The sequence below is a fragment of the Indicator indicator genome, chromosome 25, assembly GCF_027791375.1.
Source record: "Indicator indicator isolate 239-I01 chromosome 25, UM_Iind_1.1, whole genome shotgun sequence".
NCBI lineage: Eukaryota > Metazoa > Chordata > Aves > Piciformes > Indicatoridae > Indicator > Indicator indicator.
Window position 1 is genome coordinate 8698433 of NC_072034.1, and position 19490 is coordinate 8717922.

At 36.7% G+C, this 19490-nt stretch overlaps 1 protein-coding gene across 1 annotated transcript; it reads left to right on the forward strand.

Moving 5' to 3' along the window:
* The first annotated feature begins 587 nt into the window (after positions 1-587).
* On the forward strand, positions 588-18396 carry ABHD18 (abhydrolase domain containing 18). The gene is made up of 13 exons (XM_054392272.1): positions 588-706; positions 1477-1585; positions 4532-4616; positions 5677-5777; positions 7174-7252; positions 7342-7426; positions 8204-8231; positions 10461-10599; positions 12509-12598; positions 13309-13410; positions 14762-15137; positions 17229-17391; positions 18287-18396. The coding sequence occupies exons 2-13, from the start codon at positions 1494-1496 to the stop codon at positions 18336-18338; spliced, it is 1392 nt and encodes a 463-aa protein (XP_054248247.1). The 5' UTR covers positions 588-706; positions 1477-1493; the 3' UTR covers positions 18339-18396.
* The last annotated feature ends 1094 nt before the right edge of the window (positions 18397-19490 follow it).

Consider the following 19490-nt stretch of genomic DNA (forward strand, 5'->3'; position numbering starts at 1 on the left):
TGTAGAACCATTGTGGCTTTCTAGGATGCTTGTTCTAGTGTTGAAGTGCCTTAAGTTGTCTATAATTTCTGTGTTGATACTAACTTACTCTAGGTATTAAAGGTTTTCAAGCGTTTTTTCTTTCTTTCTGTATATTGATTCTTAAGTACTGACTTTTTAGAAGTGAAAAGGAATGTATTTATTGATCTGATCATAGTTTTAAGTTGTTATAGTCAGACAAGTTTATTTTAAGAATGACCATATTAAAATGTGGCAGAATAAATTAATTTTGGATTAAAATAAATAAAGAACAAACAAACTGAAAAGCTCCACTCAAAATCCATGACTTAAATAATGTTGTATTGGGTTTGTGTAGCAAGGTTTGGGTAGTTGGGGGGCTACAGAGGTGGCTTCTATGAGAAGCTGCTGGAAACTTCCCCTGTGTCCTATAGAGGTTTCACTGCAACTATTTTGGAGTGTGATGAAGTTACTTAGACCATTTTGGAAACATCTGGAAACACTAGAAAGTAATGAAAGCTAACTTCCTAACCAAATAATTGGTTATTAAATCTATTGTTTTCTTAGGTGTACGCAGATCCTGGACTTTTTTTTTAACCTGAATAATCTGCTGACCTGCTGACTGAGAAACCAGATTTGAGTTACTACTTTTTTTTTTTTTTTTTCTTCCTGCTTGGAAGAGCACAGCAGTGGCTCACTGCTCACTTCAGTAAGTATTGCTTTGAAAATAGTACTCTGCTTGCCTAAAAGCTTGCTTTTGTTATGTTTGAGCTAGTGTATTTGCTGAAAGAGAAATTACACTGGTAAGGATTTTTATGGCAAAAAATTTCTTCCCTGAAGGGAGTAGGAGCATCATTTTCAAAGCCATAAGAAATGAGTTGGGTCAAATTAGAAAGGAATGGATTAAAAAAACGGTTAGGATCAGCATACCATTGAAGGGCAGGCTTACAAAAATAAGCTTTCTCTTCATCAGTGACTGAAGCAACTTTTCTTTCTTTCTCTTTTATGAGGAAATAATTGTGTAGTTAAAGATCTAATTTTCTGGATGTCTATGTATTGTTTCAGTCTTTCCTTGACTGAAAAGTTTTTGCCATCACAATTATATTGAGAGGACAAAGATCAATGCCACTTTGTTTTACCCATTCAAGTCCAAGAATATGTAGTTTTATGCCTCTTGAGTTGGCTTGTCATTAGTTATGCAATTAAGCTCTGGCTGTATTGGGCATGTTAAATTCCTGCTCCTAAATTCTGTTCTCCCAAAAAAGCTGGAGTTTGTGTTAACTACCTTTGTATTTTGTTTAAAACAGGGAGAACTGACCTGAATGTCAAGGTTAGCTTCTTTGGAATAAAATCATCTGGCTTTCTGGCTTAGGGATACCAGAATAGGAGCCTACTTTGTGTTACAATTGATGAACTTGCCTTTCAAGTTAACCCCTTTAACTGCATTGTTTTCACCTCTTTTTTTTTTTTTTTTTCTAGATGTCATTTTGTTGCTAATGGGTGTAAGTAAATTAGATGTCTTATACAGAAAGCTGCTCCTCACTAAACTTTTCATCAGAGGATGGGGAAAGCCAGAGGATCTGAAAAGGTGATTTGTTAAAAAGTAACAACACAAACTGTACTCGAAAGGAAAAAACCCAACCCTTGAAGTACCAACAGTTGTTACTATCCTGTATGTAAAAATACCCAAATGTGCCAAAATATGTTTTGTTCATGAAGTCATGTGTTTCTGTATCAGGAGAGAAATTGGATTTAAAAGAAGTCTTAAAGGGGTTTCCTCAATGTTTTTGCTTAGAGAGGCTCTTCCTAAGACAACTTGTGTCTACATTTTCCACTTACGCATATATGATAACATACTTCAAGCAGCATCTTTGAAAGTGTGTTTTAAAAACATAACTTGCTGAATTTTTCAGAGGAATTGTTCTGTTTAAAGAGGATTTTCCTGGCTTTTTGTAACTCTTAATAATAATGAGCTTAGAAAGTGTAAGATGTAATCAGAAGTTTCATAGCCCAAAGTAGTAAACTCATTCTTTTTAGAAATCTTAAAAATTAGGAAAGAAATGCTAATACTTCTTAATTTTAAAATATTTTGACTGTTATTAGTTATTATTAACACCTGGAAGTTGAGCTCTTGCATTTCTTAAGTTTAAAAATTGACTGAGTGTATATATTCTGCATCATGTGGTGTTTGAATAGGAAACGATAAATCTGCTCTTAAGTTATGTGTTTGAAAATTAATAAAGAAATGTTTTAATACTGAAATAAAATCTTAGTCACCCTGGATAGCAGTGGAGTCATGTTGGGGGTTGTTTTTTCTATTTAAGTCCAAGTGAAACATCTCCTTTTGAGGTGGCACTTGAATTGCTTTGCATATTTTTTTTTGGAGAGTTTTCCTCTTAAGTAGCGGAGTTGTTGCAAAATGAGAATGTTGAATTTTTAAAGCGTTAGTTTACTTTTGTTGGGGTTTTCTTCTGGTTGCAGCGTTTCTGTGTTCTGTTACCTGTCTGTATATCTGAAAAGGGACATTTTTATATTCCCAAAACCTGCTCGTAGAAACAATATATTAAGTTCTTGGCAAGACATGGTCAAGTTTCACTGCCCCATCCCCATGTCCCCACAACAAAACTGCTGCTGGGGAGCTTCTCACTATTTCTGCTAACTGCTGCAATACTAGGCAAGGTTTTAACTTCTTGTGTGGGGTTTATAATCCCACTAATGTCAAACAGCCATAAAGAAGCGCTGTGGGTAGTAATAATGGTAGCAGGTGTGGCTCTTCCTTTTTCATAGCTGGGAAGAAATCCTCTCACAGGAGCTCAAAAGCTGTGGGAGAAACATGAGGCTTGCTCATCTGAAAGTGGAAGAAGAATTTGTTTTCTCCGTTGCCTTTTAAGGGGAAGAAGAGCTGTTCCCCAGCAGTCTGTCTTCACCTGGATGAAAAAGGAAAAATGATCCTGACTCCTCACAGGGGCTAGTGAGGGGAAGGAGTACCACTGCTTAGTGTATATGCCCTGTCATACCAGAAACAGTGTCAGCATCATCTGTTTTGTTTGTTTTTCAACTTGTCACTGTGAAGCTCCATTAAAAGGAATCACATTAAAAGTGCGTTTTTTACACTTGAAGGATTAACTGAGATGACTGATATTACACACTTGTCTGCCTAGATGACATCTAAGTTTTATCTGCACACCCTCAATGTGATGACTGTTGATATCCTAATGCTTTAGCCTCAACTCACTAGCAAGGGTTGAAATTCCTCAACACATGCCAGATTTAGCCTTCATGATTCCTAACTACAAAGGAAGTACATAAATGCAGTATTATTGGAGGTTTTCCTGTCAAGCAAAGCATCTCTTCATTTAGCTTACCCTTCAGACTAATTTCTCATTCCTTTATTTATTTTCTCAGAAATACTTAATACTCTTGCTGTGCACATCAAAGGCTATGTAGTAGAACTGTTTTTGATATGAGGTTAGACTGTGTTTTCTTCCTGTCCTTTTGGTTTGTTTTTTTCTCTGGTGTTGGGAAGGTGAACAGGTCATTCCTGTTATAGTGCTGTTTTGTACTTTCCCCCCAAGTCTGCTGGTTTAGTTGGTCAGGAAACCATAAGAATAAGCAAGTTATTCTTAGCACAGGGTATTTAAGGTTGAGAAGGCCATCTTGATGGCATCTAGTCCAAATCCCTGTTCAAAACAAAGCTGACTTCTTAATTGATTCAAATCACTTGGCACTTCATGCATTTGAGTTTGAAAGTCCTTTAGGGATGGAGATTATTAGTGATTCCCCTGGAGAATTTTTTCTGGTGGTTAATCATTACCGCTGTTAAAAAAAACCTTTCACTGTGTTCCAATGGAAATTTCTTACTTTGCAACAGATAACCATTACTTGTTGTCCTCTTACTGAATACCTCTCTGGAGAGTCTTGTTTCCTTTCCTCTGTTAAGATTCTGCAGCCCAGTTAAGTGTCAGAAGCAAGCATCTAGGTTTAGCCTTCTAGTGCCTTCCTAGGCACTTCACATTCCTTTCCCTTGACCTCATTCAAAATGCAGAGGGTGTGCAACTGGTCTTCCGAGCTGCAAGAATATATTGCTAACTCCAGTTTGCTGTCCACCAGAAACTCCATGCCATTTCCTGCAAGGCTGCTACTTAACTGGGAGGTTCCAGCCCGCCTTATTGCATGGGGCTCTGCTGTCCTAGGTACAAGATTTTGCAGTTTTATTGTTGAGCTTGGGTATTTGCTGACCTGTTGCTCAAGCATACCCAGGTCACTATGAATGGTAGCACTGCCCTCCAGTAGTCAACCTCACCCTTCGGTTTGTGTCATTCCTGGACTTCCCTAAGTGCTGCTAGTAGCTTTTTTCTTAAAAAAAATATTCTCCTAGTAGTCTGGTTAATCTGTAAATACAAAGATGGCTTCATAACTTTCATTTACTTTGTGGCTTACTTCAGTTCCTGAAATTTCATACGTATATAAAGTCTTCTCTTTTTTTTTTTTTAGATTAAAAGTTGAATCTTCTCTACTTGTTTCCTTTCAACAGAATATTTGAATTCAGAAAGATTATTGGAAACAGGGAAAAATGCCAGACGCTGGTTTCCAAAGACTACCCAGTGTTCATTGACAAGGTACTTAAGAGATGATGCAGTTAACTAAGTATACTTTCCTGATGGTAGGTGAAGGTGGTCAACTTGGTACTTAGCAGGCTGCTTTTATAGGATAGAAGAATTAAATTGTGCTGTAATGTAATTCTCCATTTTCCTGATGTCTGACATCACAGCAAGATTTGCTGCTGGGGTTGGCAACTGAGGATTGGAATTGGGGAGTACATAGAGACAGGGTGCTGAACACACCTCTGACAATACTCAGCGTTTGCTGATCACCAGTTTTCTAACAGGTGGCATTAGCTGACGTTGCTGGTGTTCCTAGTTGCTCTGTATCAAGACAAGGATGTTAGAATTTGTCTGTGAGAGAAGAGGAAGTAAGGCTGTAGAGGCAGAAGAAATCAATGTAGTGTGAGTTTTCAGATGCTCCTGACTGGAAAAAGGAGAGTCTGTGGTTCCAAGTGGGGTGTGCAAGTAAAAGTAATCCTTGGCCTGAAGACTTCAATCTAGTAGGTGTGAATATTCAGTCAGAAATGAAGAGTGGTGGTCAGTTCTGTGGCAAGCTAAAGAACAGTTTGCTGGTTTGATTTTTTTTTTTTTAATTCAGCTGCTGTGGGATAGAATTAGGAGGCAATGGCAAAAGTATGAAGTGGTTGGCAGAGATGGGCACATGAATAGTAATTTTGGCTGCTAATGGAGAATGAAAGGAAACAGAAGGAAGCAGTAGCTGCACAGATACTGGTGTATTTTTTCCCCAGTAATATGATAGTTGGGGAGTGGGATGTCAGGTCTAAAAGAATGGCTTAAAAAAGGCTTAAAAATGCTCAAAACCTGCCATGTGTTACGGAAATTATTTAAAATGGGACAGTGTTACACTTTGATTCCATTAGCAGGTCATTTAATAAAAGCAAAACGTGAAACAAATGTTTTAACTATGCTGATGATGTGTATCCCTCTATTTAACATGGACTTCTGCTTTGGAGACTTTTTGAGTACATTTTTATCCTATGACAAATTCTTCAAGAGACTGGCTTTCAGAGCACTGATAACGAAATACACTGCTGTCATCCTATTCTTACTGTAGGTTGAGCAGCAATCTGACTGTAAAATCCTTGAGGGCCACTTCCTTTCCCCGTTGGCTCATTGTGTCCCAGGTATCCTGCCAGTTGAATCGCTTGTAGCAAGGTAAGAGAAACCAAGTGGTATTTCCTTTCTGAAACTGCCACTGCAGAGATGAATGATCTATAAGTAGTTTTATTTGGTTTAAATGTATTTTTTTTTTTCTCAAATGAGCAGGATGCTGGAAATGAAAGATATAGTAGCCAGGACAGTAGTGGTTTGTTTTGTACACAGCAAGAGAAGCTGTGTATATGAAAGTAGCATGTGATATGGTATTTGAAGGAACCATTCCAGCCTTCCATTTACATTGAATACAAAAATATTGGATAAGTACTGAAGTAGTGAGTTGATTTAATTGTAGCAACAAAATTTGGTGCCTTTCTTATTGGCAGGCCAAAAGAAACATCCCCAGTTGAGGAGTCCATTGAAAAGACAATTTAATTTCTTGCTGCTTTTATTTTAGAACTAAACTTCCATGATGGATCCCCCCCCCCCTCCCAAGCTTTGTTTAATAACGTAAAAATTAATCACAAAATGTTGTCAGCTTAGGTTGATGTTGGCATTGCCAATTTTATCAATGTTACTTCTTGATGTATTTATGTGTATTTAAACATATAACACTAAAGGATGTCTGGAAAGATTTGATAGTCAAAGTATCCGTTCTCTTTCACCCCTTCACTAGTTAGAGAACCAGTACAACATTGGAGAACAGAATATACTGATTGTTTCCTTACCTGTGTTCTGTTACAGCTTGTAGTCCAGTTACACCAATTGTTACATTGGTCAGTATAGTTACAGTTTGGAAACGCGCTACAAATCTCCCTTAACATCTTGTGTGAATATTTTTCTTTCCCGGTATAGCATTGTTGTGCTCCATCTTGTGGGGAAAAATATTAGTGCCTCACACGTGAGGTTTTTTTTCTTCACGAGTTGGACTGTAAATTACTTGAGTAGCAGCTGAAGACATTAAGTGGTTTCTGTTGGTTTTATAGAATACTTTCATGATTTGTATGAAACTATGTTGAGGTTTTGAATTTTTAACCAAAAAAAAAAAAAAATTGCTCATCCTAATCTTCAGTTTCAGCTGTTGTGCCCTCAGGAGAAAAGTAGCAGTGGTGCCTAGGAAAGCTAGTTTTACTTGTTTAGCCTGTTCTTCATCAGAACTTCCATTTCTCCACTCTGCAAAATCTAAATTGTGATGATGAAGTAGTGGTCTTTTTTAGGAACATGATCTTCATCTTGGCTCCTTTTCCTGCTTGGCTTGTATTCTGTCCTACTTTTGGATTCCTCTCTTTGCTGGATGTGTTTATGTAAAACAGTATTGCTGAATTGCTGGCAGTTAGCCTGTGTGGGTTACGAAAATACTTTATTCTGTCTTTTTCTTTTTTCTTAGATTGGTTTCTCTGGCACAGCTTGTAGAAGTTGTACTTACTGTGTTAAAATAGGTGTTTGTTTCTCATAGATTTCAGTTCATCATACCCAGAAGATGGAACGGCAAGCACAGACCTGTGTGCATTCATTTAGCAGGCACTGGAGATCATGTGAGTATGTAAAATATAAAATTGTTTGTTATCAAGAAATTAAAGAATCAGATTTTATCTTACTGTGTTTTTCTACATCTTATCTCTAGCACTTCTGGAGGAGACGCACGTTAATGGCACGCCCAATGATAAAAGAAGCCTGCATGGCATCCCTGTTGCTAGAAAATCCTTACTATATCCTTCTGTGGAAAGCAAAATTCTTATTCCCAGTATTCTCTCTAGAAGGTGGTAGACCGTTCATACCGGTGTAATTCCTGCTTCGTGGATTAATTCCCATTGGACTTTTCAGTGGATAGAAGCAAAGTGGGACTGTTGTGTAAAACATGGTGCAGCACACAGCTGTGCTCCTTTTACACCAAGTATTGCCTTTCTGGTTGTTTTGAAAATGTCTTCTACAGCTTCTCACTGTAACCATTAGAGTAAAAGCTCTGATGCAACTCTGTACTGATCAAAGTACTGATATGATTCCTGTAGCCACGTCAGACTGAAAACTCTTCATTCATTCAATGGCATACAGTGTGACTTCTGAATGTATTAATGACAGACAACAAAATTTACTCTCCTGCTTTCCATTCTCAAATAGGGCAACCCTTTGGTACCTCAGCTACCTTTGAGAAACTTTTAAGATCAGTTTTTTTAAAAAGAAATTACATTCTGTCCTGTCATCAATTCATTAGTAACTTCTATAACATTATTACCCTGTTTGATTAAATGGAATCTCTGGTTACAATTTTTTCCTACCCACATACCTGACAAAAATAAAATCTTACACTGCAGACTACGTAAGTCAAACTTCATTTAGCTTTAGTTCCAGTTAAACTTTTGAAAATGAAGTGTAATATTTGAATTAATGTGCTTTTATGTTTGTGATTTATTTTACTTTATTTATATTTGAATTACCAGTTTTTATATAGGATTTTTTTTTTACTTTCTTTAACTTGAGTGTCCTACATGGCTGTAGAAAACCTAAGGATCAATTGTAAGTATCACTGTTACATTCATGAATACTCTTTTTTTTCAAAACACTACTTCTCTTTTTTTTTTTCCCCCAGGAAGCTCAAAGTAGCATAAGATTTGATAGTTAATTAAAAAGAAAAAAATCCTCAAGCATGGACCACTTGTAACCTGCTAATGTCAAATTGTCTACCATTTGCTAGGCTGCTTTGTCATTTTTTGTGTTGAGAGCACAGTCATCAGGAAACCTTACACAGGAGCTTGCAATATAGAGTGAGATGAGTGTGAGTGCAAGGCAGTATCAGATTATTTTCCTGATTTTACAACTGCATGTAAAATGCTGCAAATGTATTTCTGTCAGCTGTGAATGATCTTTGCTCAGATAGCATACTTTCCTGTTATATTTGCTAAGATTTTGCTTTTCCAATGTGTTTTAAGAGGAGCAGAGTCAGACAGCTAAGTAAATTTAGTGGTGATTTTTGTTAATCAGTGGAAACTATCCAGTATTCAGTATTTTATAGGAATTGCTCAGGTTTCAAAAATTTGGAAGCCTAATTAGCCAGTCCTGGCTTTTTTTACACTTCACATTTTCTGAACCACTGGAGTATAAACAGAAACTTCAATAGGATACGAGTCTGAGGCAAAGCTGTGGTTTTAGCCTACCAGTATTTCTTAAAGTCCAAATATGAGTTGGTATTTTAATAGTTTTTAATTCTATCTTGGACATTTCACATGAGTAGAAGATACATAGCAGATGATTACTTTGTCCATTCTATTCTGTATTTATTAGATCTTCTAGATTTTATTTAAATTTCAGCACTGGATTTCCTAAATGCAAAAACATTAAAAAAATTACTCTAAAGGAAATGTAATTAAAAAATAGCTTCTTTTTTTTTCAGAATAGATGCTGAATTTATTATGCTTATTTATTTTGATCTAAGAGCCATGTTTTTGAAGAAAGTGAATTACATTTACCAGCTAAGGTAATTGTTGTAAAATTGGGGTTGATAGGAAAACTGCTTAGATAAATATTTTTTAAAATTGCATTTAGAAATGTAGGTTATGCAAAACTATATGAGTGAGTCTCTGCTGGAATACATCCATTGGTGGTTTCTTTTTTTTTTCCAGTTATTGAGGATCCAGTGCAGAAGAATAAATTAAATATTTTGGCACGGGTGTTTCTAATTCTGTTTTCAGTTGCCTGGCTTGACAGCTGAGTAGCTGCATGCTATAGAGAAGTGTTCTTTAAAACTCTCATACCCCAACCAGTAATTGTCACTCCTCAACACAAGGTTACAAACCAGCAGCAATGGTTTTAGTTCATGTGCTAGTACCAGTGTTTAACAAATACAGCAGCCGAAGAGGCCCGAGGAATCTCATAACAGAGCTGTAGGAAAGAATTCCATTATCCTATAAATACTGATCTGCAGCAGCTCTGTTCATTTCTTCTGGGACATGCACAGTAAGCTTTGTCCTTGTGCTTCAAAGTGTTTCAAATGGGACTCTGCACTGGCACAAGAGGTCTGTAGCCTGTGGTAACCTGACTGTGATACTGAAAACACACAGTCCCATGAATTATGGGTGTATTAATTACTCTGTAAAATACTTTCCCTTTTTTCCCCCCTGCTTTTTAGACTCCTGATGGTTCAGCCAAATAGCTTTCAACTTTTAAAAAATTACTATTATTTCTTCTGTGTTTTAATGCTTTGTAGTACACTCTATGAATTTCTCAGTACCGTGACAAATTTCCCACTTTACAATTTCAGTCTCACAGTGACACTGCTGAATGCTTCCAAAGCTGACATACTGATTGCTCTTCAAATGTTGTGTGCAATTTTTCAATGATGTAAAACAGGTAAATAAGAAAACAAGGAAAAAAGGATTGTTTCTGCAAATAGCATCTGTCTAGGACTGTAGCATTTCTAAAAAATCTGTTAAAACTTCACAGGGCAGAAGATTACTACTAATGAGATTCTAGTGTTGGTAGTATCTGGCTCTAAAAGACCAGACTGTTAGTGATACTACCTTATTGCTTAGCAGGTGTCTATTTCTAGTCCTCATTTAGATGAAAAAATACAACTGCCAGAGAATCTGGACTTGCTCTATTCTCCTGTTGGATTAACAGGACATTTCAGCTCCAAAATTCTCTGTGGTTCTCATAGGCTTTGTATAAAAGTATGTATAGAATGATAAGAACTGTTAAAATCTAATCTTAGAAAATAAATTCTATATTTTCATTTTCCGGGGAGAAAAGACGGTCATGTTTAAAAAATGTCTCGGACCTGTTTGTGATGGGAGGAGCTCTTGTTCTAGAATCTGCAGCTCTTTTGCACTGGCTAGAGAGAGAAGGCTATGGACCACTAGGGATGACTGGAATATCCATGGGAGGACATGTAAGCTTTTCTATTTCCTGTTCAATAATTTTTGTTTTAACTTCTCATTTGATTGTTTGGCATACAGAAATGATTTGGTTTATAGTGTTCCTCTCAGAAGTACTTCAAAGTAAAGTTTAGAGTCATGAGAAACAAATTGTTGGCAATTCTCATGTTCTGTGCTGCTGAATTGGTGTAATCCTCAGTAAGTACTGACAAATCATATAGCCCTATGTCAGCCATCTGACAGGCTTAGTAAGAATATAAACTTCACACATAATGATATGTGTGTGTTTTGTTGGTTTTTTTTTTTTCCACAAGGACAGGGAGAGAAATATTTTCTGAAAGGTGTATACTGATCAATTGCTAATTCTCCTTTTTTGCCTCCACTTTTCCTGCTTGAGCTTTTGTGTTTTAATGCAACGTGTGAAATGTTTCCTCTTCTAGGCATGTTATACTTGAGGTGACTTTAGTGTTATTTCTGTTCTTAACTTTTATTTCCAGGATCATTGGTACTAATTAGAGAAAATTTCTGTGGTGGGCTGGATAACATTTTGTGTATGACACTGTACATATTTGAACTAAAACAACAGTTTGTTAGTAAGATGCTTGAAAGGCTAATACACAGTTAAAATATTTCTGGTTTTCTCACTCCACATAATCATTGATCTGTGAGAAAGAGGTACAAAGCTTATTAAGACAACATACCTCTGTTTTACTGATCTTTGTTGGTTTGTTATTAGGAGCTAAGTAAAGAACGTTGGGAATTGTAGTGTCTATTGAAAGGAAAACAATTTTCCCCGAAAGCACAACTTTGTAACTCTAAATGTACAAAGTACCTTTGATCTACATAAACATCATCCTGCTGAAACAACAGCTTTAGTGTTAAATGTGTGTTCCCTGTCTTACTTGTAAATTGGATTGGAATTCTCAAACAAGTGTATGCACCCCTAGCTGTGCAGGACACTTCAGATGCTGAACAAGTGCAATGGGAATAATTGTGACCTATACCTATGGTCATATACAGCATGGCTATAGAAGGAGGCAAGATATATTTTTTTTTTGTAGTCCAGGAAAATGCATGTTTCCTTAGTCCTGATTGACTTCTGGCAGAATTTAAAACCCAGGAAATAAAGCATATTTGGTGTTGATCATCCATAGCATGTTCTTTAAAGCACGAGTTAGGGAGCATTAATTCAATTGTACTGATGGGGAGAGCTGGAACTAAGAAGAAAGAAGTCTGGCTGTCAGAACATAGATGTTTTTGTAACTTTTTATTAATAGTTCAGGTGTATAAATGCATTCATTAGAACACCTGGCACAGACATGGGGTATTTTGTGTTAAGGGGTTTACACTGCTTTTTTTCTTTAGAGCAATGAAATAAAACCTGTCAAAAACATACCACATAGGGGACCTTTGTATGTTGAGCTTCTTTGCTCTTTTTTTTTCTGTGATATACAGAATATTCACAAAAATGTGTTCTGAGAACTCATGTAAAATAGCAATTTAAACTTCAAAGGACAGCAAAAGAATCCGCTTAATGTGCAGAATTACTTCTCCACATTTTTCCCCAGTATACAAATTTTAAGTAGTCCTTCTCATAGATTGCCTTCCTTTTGCCTTGAACTAAGCTTGCAGGACCTTGATGAAAAGGCTTTATAGACGTTTTTTATGGCTTTAAACAACTAAAAGGTCAAAATAAATATTTCACTGGGAATTCATGCTGTCCAGAACAATGCTTATTTTGGGAAGAAATCACTGAAGAGTAGCCATATCTTCTAAATAAGTGAAGGTATATCCAAGTGCCACATTCCTTAGCTGCTTTGGCACTGCACATATGTTTCATACTCTATAAACAAGGTGAGATTGTTCTTTTTGCCATATTGTTAATTCAGTATCAAAATAAGTACTAAGTGCCTTTGATTCTAGATGGCTTCACTGGCAGTGACAAACTGGCCTAAACCATTGCCATTGATTCCCTGTCTTTCCTGGTCAACAGCTTCTGCAGTCTTCACTACGGTAATTAACGTGCATTTTTGTTAATATACTAGAAGGTAATCAAGTGTTTAAGTTAAAAGGTTTGGGCTGGCCATGGCCACCTTTTCAATTAGGGCATTTCATCACCCTTCAACCTCTATTAGTGACTAGTGGCAAAACCCACCCTTCCTGCTCAGATGTACAACACATGATAAGGAAGGTAGCTCTGACTTAATTCAGTGGGTTATGAACCAAATTAGGGGCTGGGGCTGGTTTGTGGGACAGTGATTAGAGTTTTGGTTTGGATGTGAGAAGATGAGGAAGCAAGCCATGAAAATCTGCTTGCCTCTGCTCAAAGCCTGGCTCGAATAGTGGGCTGATAATGCTGCTACTGTCATCAGGGGTACCCTGCTGCCAGAGTAGATGAATAACTCGACTGTCTTTGATACCCATCGTGGGTTTAACCTCATCTAGATGTGTCTAAACCCAGAGTAGGACTGTTTTCTGCCTGCTTTTTGTTTTCTTTTTGGTTTTGTGTATGTGGTTTTTAAAGGGAGGTGGGTTTCCATGTCCTGTGTTACAACGTGCTTATACTTCGATTCCAATAGTTTCTAAGGGTTAGCTGGAAACTTGAGGAGAATTCTGTGGGGGAAAATGGAGTCAAGAGAGGAACAGAAATTTTATTTCTGTATATCATTATTTGAGAATGATCTCTGGGCTTGTGTACTGGATGCTTGTGTTTATCATCTCAGGGTGTGTTGAGCAAGGCAGTGAACTGGAGAGAGCTAGAGAAACAGTATTTTACACAAACTGTTTATGAAGAAGAAATCATTCAAATGCTGGAATACTGTGGAGTAAGTATAGTTTACTTTCCCTATTTGCCAATATTTACATGTGCAAATCTAACAAATACTGCAGCTTCTTTTTACTTCCAATACAAGTAGCCAGTTGTTATCCAAAACACATTTGTCTGTTTTCTTATGCTTTTTATAAATTTAACCTTTGAAGGAAAACCTTCTGAAAAGCAGAAGCTAGTATTTTGGTTTTATGATCTGTGTTAAGGATAGACCTTGCTACAAGTTTTTTTCCATGATGACATAAATTAATCCAAATGAATGCAACATAAAATTAATTCAATCAAACCATTGAAATTGAAGGTAATATTTCCCAGTAACTGGCTTTATAGTCTGGAAAATCAATAGCCTGATGTGCAAATATAAAAACATGATTTATTGCTCTTTGAAGCAATTGCTTCTAAATACTCAGTGCTGCAGAATATTTTTAATGCATAGCAACATTAAGTTACTTCTCTAGTGTGTTCAGAGTGCTAGGTCTCTCTATTTTTGTTCCTCTGTGTGGTGCCAGCCCTCCCTCAGTTTTAGACTTTCATTGCACAGGCAGTTGAGATACGCATGAGGTAGAACTTCTGTAGTTAGCTTCTCATTTCTTACAAAATATTTTGTCTTCATGTTGGGTTTTTTTTTGCTTTCTTCTTCACTCTTTTTGACTAGGGTTGAGAGACTCTTCCCAAGAGGAATTTTGTTGCCTATCACTGTTCTAGATTGGAATGAAAGCTTCTTGAGAATTGCTTACATGTTTTAACACTGTCTTTAAACAATTCTAATAAATGACCCTTTTCCTAAGAGTCTTTGTGGCAGTCCTTTTAAAATAACTGACATCAGGAGAAGAGGGGCAGAGGTAGAGTTAATTACTTAGGCACTTGCCATTTTTAAATCAAATACACTCCAGGAACAGAGCAGACAAATAAAACATTTCAAGATGTTCCATTTGTGTCCTTCTAGTAGTTTGAAACGGTAGATTTTTCAGTTCTGAGCCTAATAATTAGACCTTGTTACATATGTTTATTGCCCAAAAATATAAGCTTAAACAACTGCAATTACAAAATAGGAGTTTAATTTAGAATTAAACCCAAACATTTGTGTCATAAGCTGTTGTACCTAAGTACTTCCTGCATTTTTTAAGCTGACAGAAATGTAGAATGAAATTATCAAGAGGTTATTATGATCAGGACTTAACTGAGTGACATGCAGGCTGAAAATAACAAATACTGTGAGCAAGGAGTGATGTTTGTTTGTATCTTAACCTTTCTTCTTCTTTTTAAATATTGAGTTGATCTTACAGATAAGATTAGCCAACTGGTTTAAGGGAGAAACCCTTGATAAATGATGTGTTGTCTTTGTTTAGACGGATTCTTTCAAGATGGGACAAGACTTTGTTAAAAACTTTCCCGAGAGTGTGGACAGTTTGGAGGATGTGGATGTGACTTCCAGAATGTTTGACCTTGATTGCTCAAACAAGATTGTATCTAAAGAAGCTGTTCACAACTTTGCCACAAATAATACTTTAAGTGCCTCATCAGAAAGACTCTTAATACAAGAAGCTCCTAAAATGCAGTGCATAAATCAAACGTTTTCAACCAGTAGCAATAGCAATAAAAACTTCACCAGCCCACAAGGACACTGGATAAATAGAAGAAGAAAGAGTGACACTTTGCAGAGAGAATCCTTAAGGTTCATGAAGGGAGTAATGGATGAGTGTACCCATGTAGCTAACTTCTCAGGTATGTGTTTATTTGTTTTAGTGTGAAGTTTGGAAAATTGGATAAAATTTCATTGAAGGAAAGGTATTTTCTTCATTCTCCATTGTGTAAACCTCCTGGTACCTTAGCTGAAATAAGAAAATACCCCACATGTTTTTCAGTAGCGTCTCTACCACTCCATTTCCTAACTGTTTTTCTTCTTAATTGCCAACTAATGAGAAAGTGAATAAAAATGTTGCCTTTTGGTATCATTGCTCATTTTGTCTCTGCTTTGCTATGGATATTTTCAGATGTGAGTTAGTGCAAGTTTGTATTATTTAAAAGAACAAAATGTATAATAGGATAATAAATAGATGTAATTAATCTGCTAATAAGATTTTTTTCAATCTCATAAAGTATAACTCTGATCTTGACTTGAGTTAGAAAGTAGCCTAAGTAGCTGAGACCCAAGCTTGAATAATACTTTTAAGACAAGTGTGATAGTGAAAATGCACAGAAGTCCTCCTAGGACAACGCAGTCTGGTGAATATAGTGTTACCCAAGACAAGCATGACATACAGAGGGACAGCCCACTGGCATTTAAATCTGATGAACATGGATTTCTTGGTGTCCAGGACAAACCTCTTTCAAAGACTCACTTGCAGGCAATGTAGACAACTGATTTCTTCCTCGGGATTGAAAGATTTTTTTCTGGAGTAGAGGTTTGGAATTGCTTTTCTGCCAGTTCACTCAGACAACATAGTTCAATGGTGCACATATCCACAGAGGGCTCTCAACATGTCCTAGAACATAATTTGGCTTCAGACAGATTTCTGACAGACTTGTCTTTGAATGTCAAAACATTCTTGATACTGAGACATTGTGCCACCTCATAGAATCATAGAATCAGTCAGGGTTGGAAGGGACCACAAGGATCATCTAGTTCCAACCCCCCTACCATGGGCAGTGACACCTCACACTAGATCAGGCTGGCCAGAGCCTCATCTTTTCATTCTGCCATTCAGTGCTTCACTGGTAAATGTTTCTGCACTAACATAGCTTTATTGACTTGGCCCAGTGGCCCACATCGCTGCTATCCAAGCATGTTTTGTGACAAATACCAGTGAACTGCTTTCTTTAATGTTTTAGAAGTTATTTCAGCACAGAGAAAATAAACCCTGTACACTGTATTCTAAGTACAGACTCTTGTTTATGTAGACACTTACCCAGGTATCACTTAGCTAAAGTATTGACCTTTCTTGAAACTTAAGAGGATCTGTGATCCTAATGCACTTGTCAAAGAGATCTAGTCCTTCGTGTCATTTGTCTCCCAGGTCTCTTCATGCTCTGGGAGATATTGCATCCTCTGCCAGGGTATCCTTGGAATAGACCTTCAGAAAATCTGCCTAACCTTCAGCTGTCATGGAAAACTGAATGGAAGACTAGAATCTGTCTTTACATTACATACCCTCTATAGCTGGTCTAGTATATACAAAGTGAGAGGATCTAAATTGTTTGTGACAACCTATTGTCAAACGACTGGTCAGTCTTTACCATACCACATGCATTCTTTGTGAAGAGAGAACTGTTCTGTTTTCAGCATCATTTTGGTGTCATTCCCTTGCCTGGCACAATTCTAGTTATGAGTAATAAATATATATCACAAGATGTTGGGATTTTTATTTTGTAATCAAATCATATAGAAAACAGGAAAGAAAGTCAACTTGTGTACTTCTTACATGAAAAGGTGGGATTTTTTCCTCTCCTTGAAGAAATAAATGTAGCTTCAGTTCTATTGAATTTCAGGTATTTCCTGTTTCTTTTCACTGAAAAAAAGAGATCTCAGACACTTGACCTGAATGCTGCAGAGTTCTGTTGATAAGAGGAAAGGCAATTTCTCCAAGACTTGTTTGAAGTTTTCTGCTTTAAGAAAGGGAAGGGGATTTCTACTGATGACTCTACTACTGTGATGTCAAAACCAGATAAATTCTGCTGTAGGCTTCAGAAAATACAATTTTATTAAAGTTTAGAATCATTTTAATTTTTTAGAAATAGGGAACATTTTTACAACAGAAATGTCAGCTGATGTTTTGCTATTTCTTACCTTAGATGAATTAATTTGTTTTCCTTCAGTTCCAGTTGACCCAAGTTTGATCATAGTTGTACAAGCTAAGGAGGATGCATATATTCCTCGAACTGGGGTCCGCAGTCTTCAGGAAATCTGGCCTGGATGTGAAATCAGGTATCTGGATGGAGGTCATGTCAGTGCCTACCTCTTCAAACAAGGACTCTTTAGGTAAGGTGAACAGGAACATTTAAAAATAGCTGAGAGCCTGAAACCCCAATTTAGAGACATAATTTTTCTTCTAAAGCAAGTCTATAGTTACTCCAAATCAACAAATTCCAAACACTGCTTTGAAGAACAAGTTATTTGAGCTGAGAATGTCAGCACTTCTGTTTTATGAGCAAAGATGAGGTGCAAGATAGCTTGTATTGTTCAGTAAGCCAATGGCAAGAGTTTTCCTATAAAAGTTCATTCACTGGACGCTAGGAAATATTTTTTAGGCAGGGACTGCTTATGTTGTACTGCACAGCTGTTTTCTTTGTGCAGATTTGACTGCAAATGCCTAGTACTTGCTTGAATTCTTGTCTAGGCATTCACTTTCTGAAGACAGTTACATAAATCAGTTACATAAATGCAGTTGCTTAGTTTTAGAAAGTTAAATACTTGTGCTGTTCGTTTTCAGAGATAAAGAATTACTTATGACAGTATATCCCATTTAGGAAGTGTTAGCAAAAAGGAGTAGCAGTATACGAGGTCAAGGGATGCTAACCACTAGCTATTGCTATTTAAAACTTGAACCTTATTTTATGACAGTTGCTCAAAAACTGTAAATTCTGCATCTCTTTGACCTATTTCCTGACATGTTTGAATAGAAAGCTGCTAATCCATGAACACATGCACATTAAAGTCAGGAAACAATCTCACTCATTCATGAACAGAAACACATTACTGGCCTCAAGTGAGAGGTCCCAGAAATAAATAGGGGAGAAAAGACTACCTAATATCACATTTTTATTGAATGCTGTTTTGAAATTGTGCTGGTGGCTTTGTACATACATGGAAATTAGCCACTTATGTCTGTCCCTTCCCAAATTGTACAAATGGTTTTCTATTTTCCTTGTTTTAGACAAGCTATTTATGACGCCTTTGACCGCTTCCTTCAGAAATACGCCGTTTAAAAACCTCCATGCTGAATTCAGACTGACCTCATTTGTATTTCTGCTTACTGGAACTCATATTTGGAAAACAAAGCCTCTTGCAACATTGAGTAAATGGTCAGTGACTTTGTTGTAAGTAACAGTTACCAAACATGGTGAAGTACCAACATTGCTTTCATTGCAACCAAATGCCATTCTGACACACTTCGTTCAGCTTTACCTGTGTGTGAAAAACCAGTGGCAGCATTTGTTAGCGTACAGATGGTTCATCTCCTTCCTGTTCAAACACATTGTGTATTCCTGTAATTCCAAATAAATTCTGAATTGTCTATCAGTTCAAAACAGATCAATCTAAGTACTGAAAGAATGTAACATTTCTGCAGGGCTAAGATACTCTGCGTTTAGTGTATTTCTGGTTTGTTCTGCGTACTTTGGTTTCCTCTTGCATCCTTGTCCCTTTGCTGTCCCTATTGTGTTGTCCTATGTGTGGCTTTGCCAGCACTTGGACTTTTGTGTTTGTCACTGATTTTCTCTATTAGGAGTTAAAAATGAGCTATGACAAAAGTGGCAGCATCAAATCTTACAAAAAGAGACTTTCAAAATTCAATGAACAGTGATAGAGGCATTTTCATTCAATGTGTCCATGAGATTTTTCAGCTGCTGAATTGAGCTGTGCCATGTCATATAGTAATTCAGTGATTGGCCTCACAAAACTGGAACAAGGAAAAATGGAGTGTCTAGTAGTTAATTGTTTACATACATTTAGATGGATAACATTTACTGTTTCTTTTAGTTTTTCTTTGGGTTTTTCTTTTAGAATGCTGGAGGAAATAAAAATGTGATCATTTTTTTGTGGAAGCAGTGGCACAGAGTCTGATTCTAAGCAGTTAAATCAACAGCAGATTATATGGTGCTATGAAGACCTGTTGGAACTATTTCAACAGAGGTCCTTTTTAAAGTGCACTCAGTGCTGATATGCAAAATACTGTTTCACTGTATAACATGAAAAATCTGTGTAAGACTAAAGGTTATCAAAACAGTTAGGTCAGCTCCTTATTTTTCAACATGGATGGAAAATTTAAACAATAGGGTAAGGAATACATTTAACGAAGTCCAAAGTCTGTCATTAACCTCTTTTGGAATCAAATATGCCAACAAACTACGGTAGGAGAA

Excerpts from the sequence above, each read along its gene's own strand:
- ABHD18 (XM_054392272.1), top strand. The coding sequence starts at position 1,494 with ATGGGTGTAAGTAAATTAGATGTCTTATACAGAAAGCTGCTCCTCACT. Across the intron at positions 5,778-7,173 it reads GTTGAATCGCTTGTAGCAAG|ATTTCAGTTCATCATACCCA; the intron begins GTAAGAGAAACC and ends TGTTTCTCATAG. Across the intron at positions 7,427-8,203 it reads GTTGCTAGAAAATCCTTACT|ATGGCTGTAGAAAACCTAAG; the intron begins ATATCCTTCTGT and ends TGAGTGTCCTAC.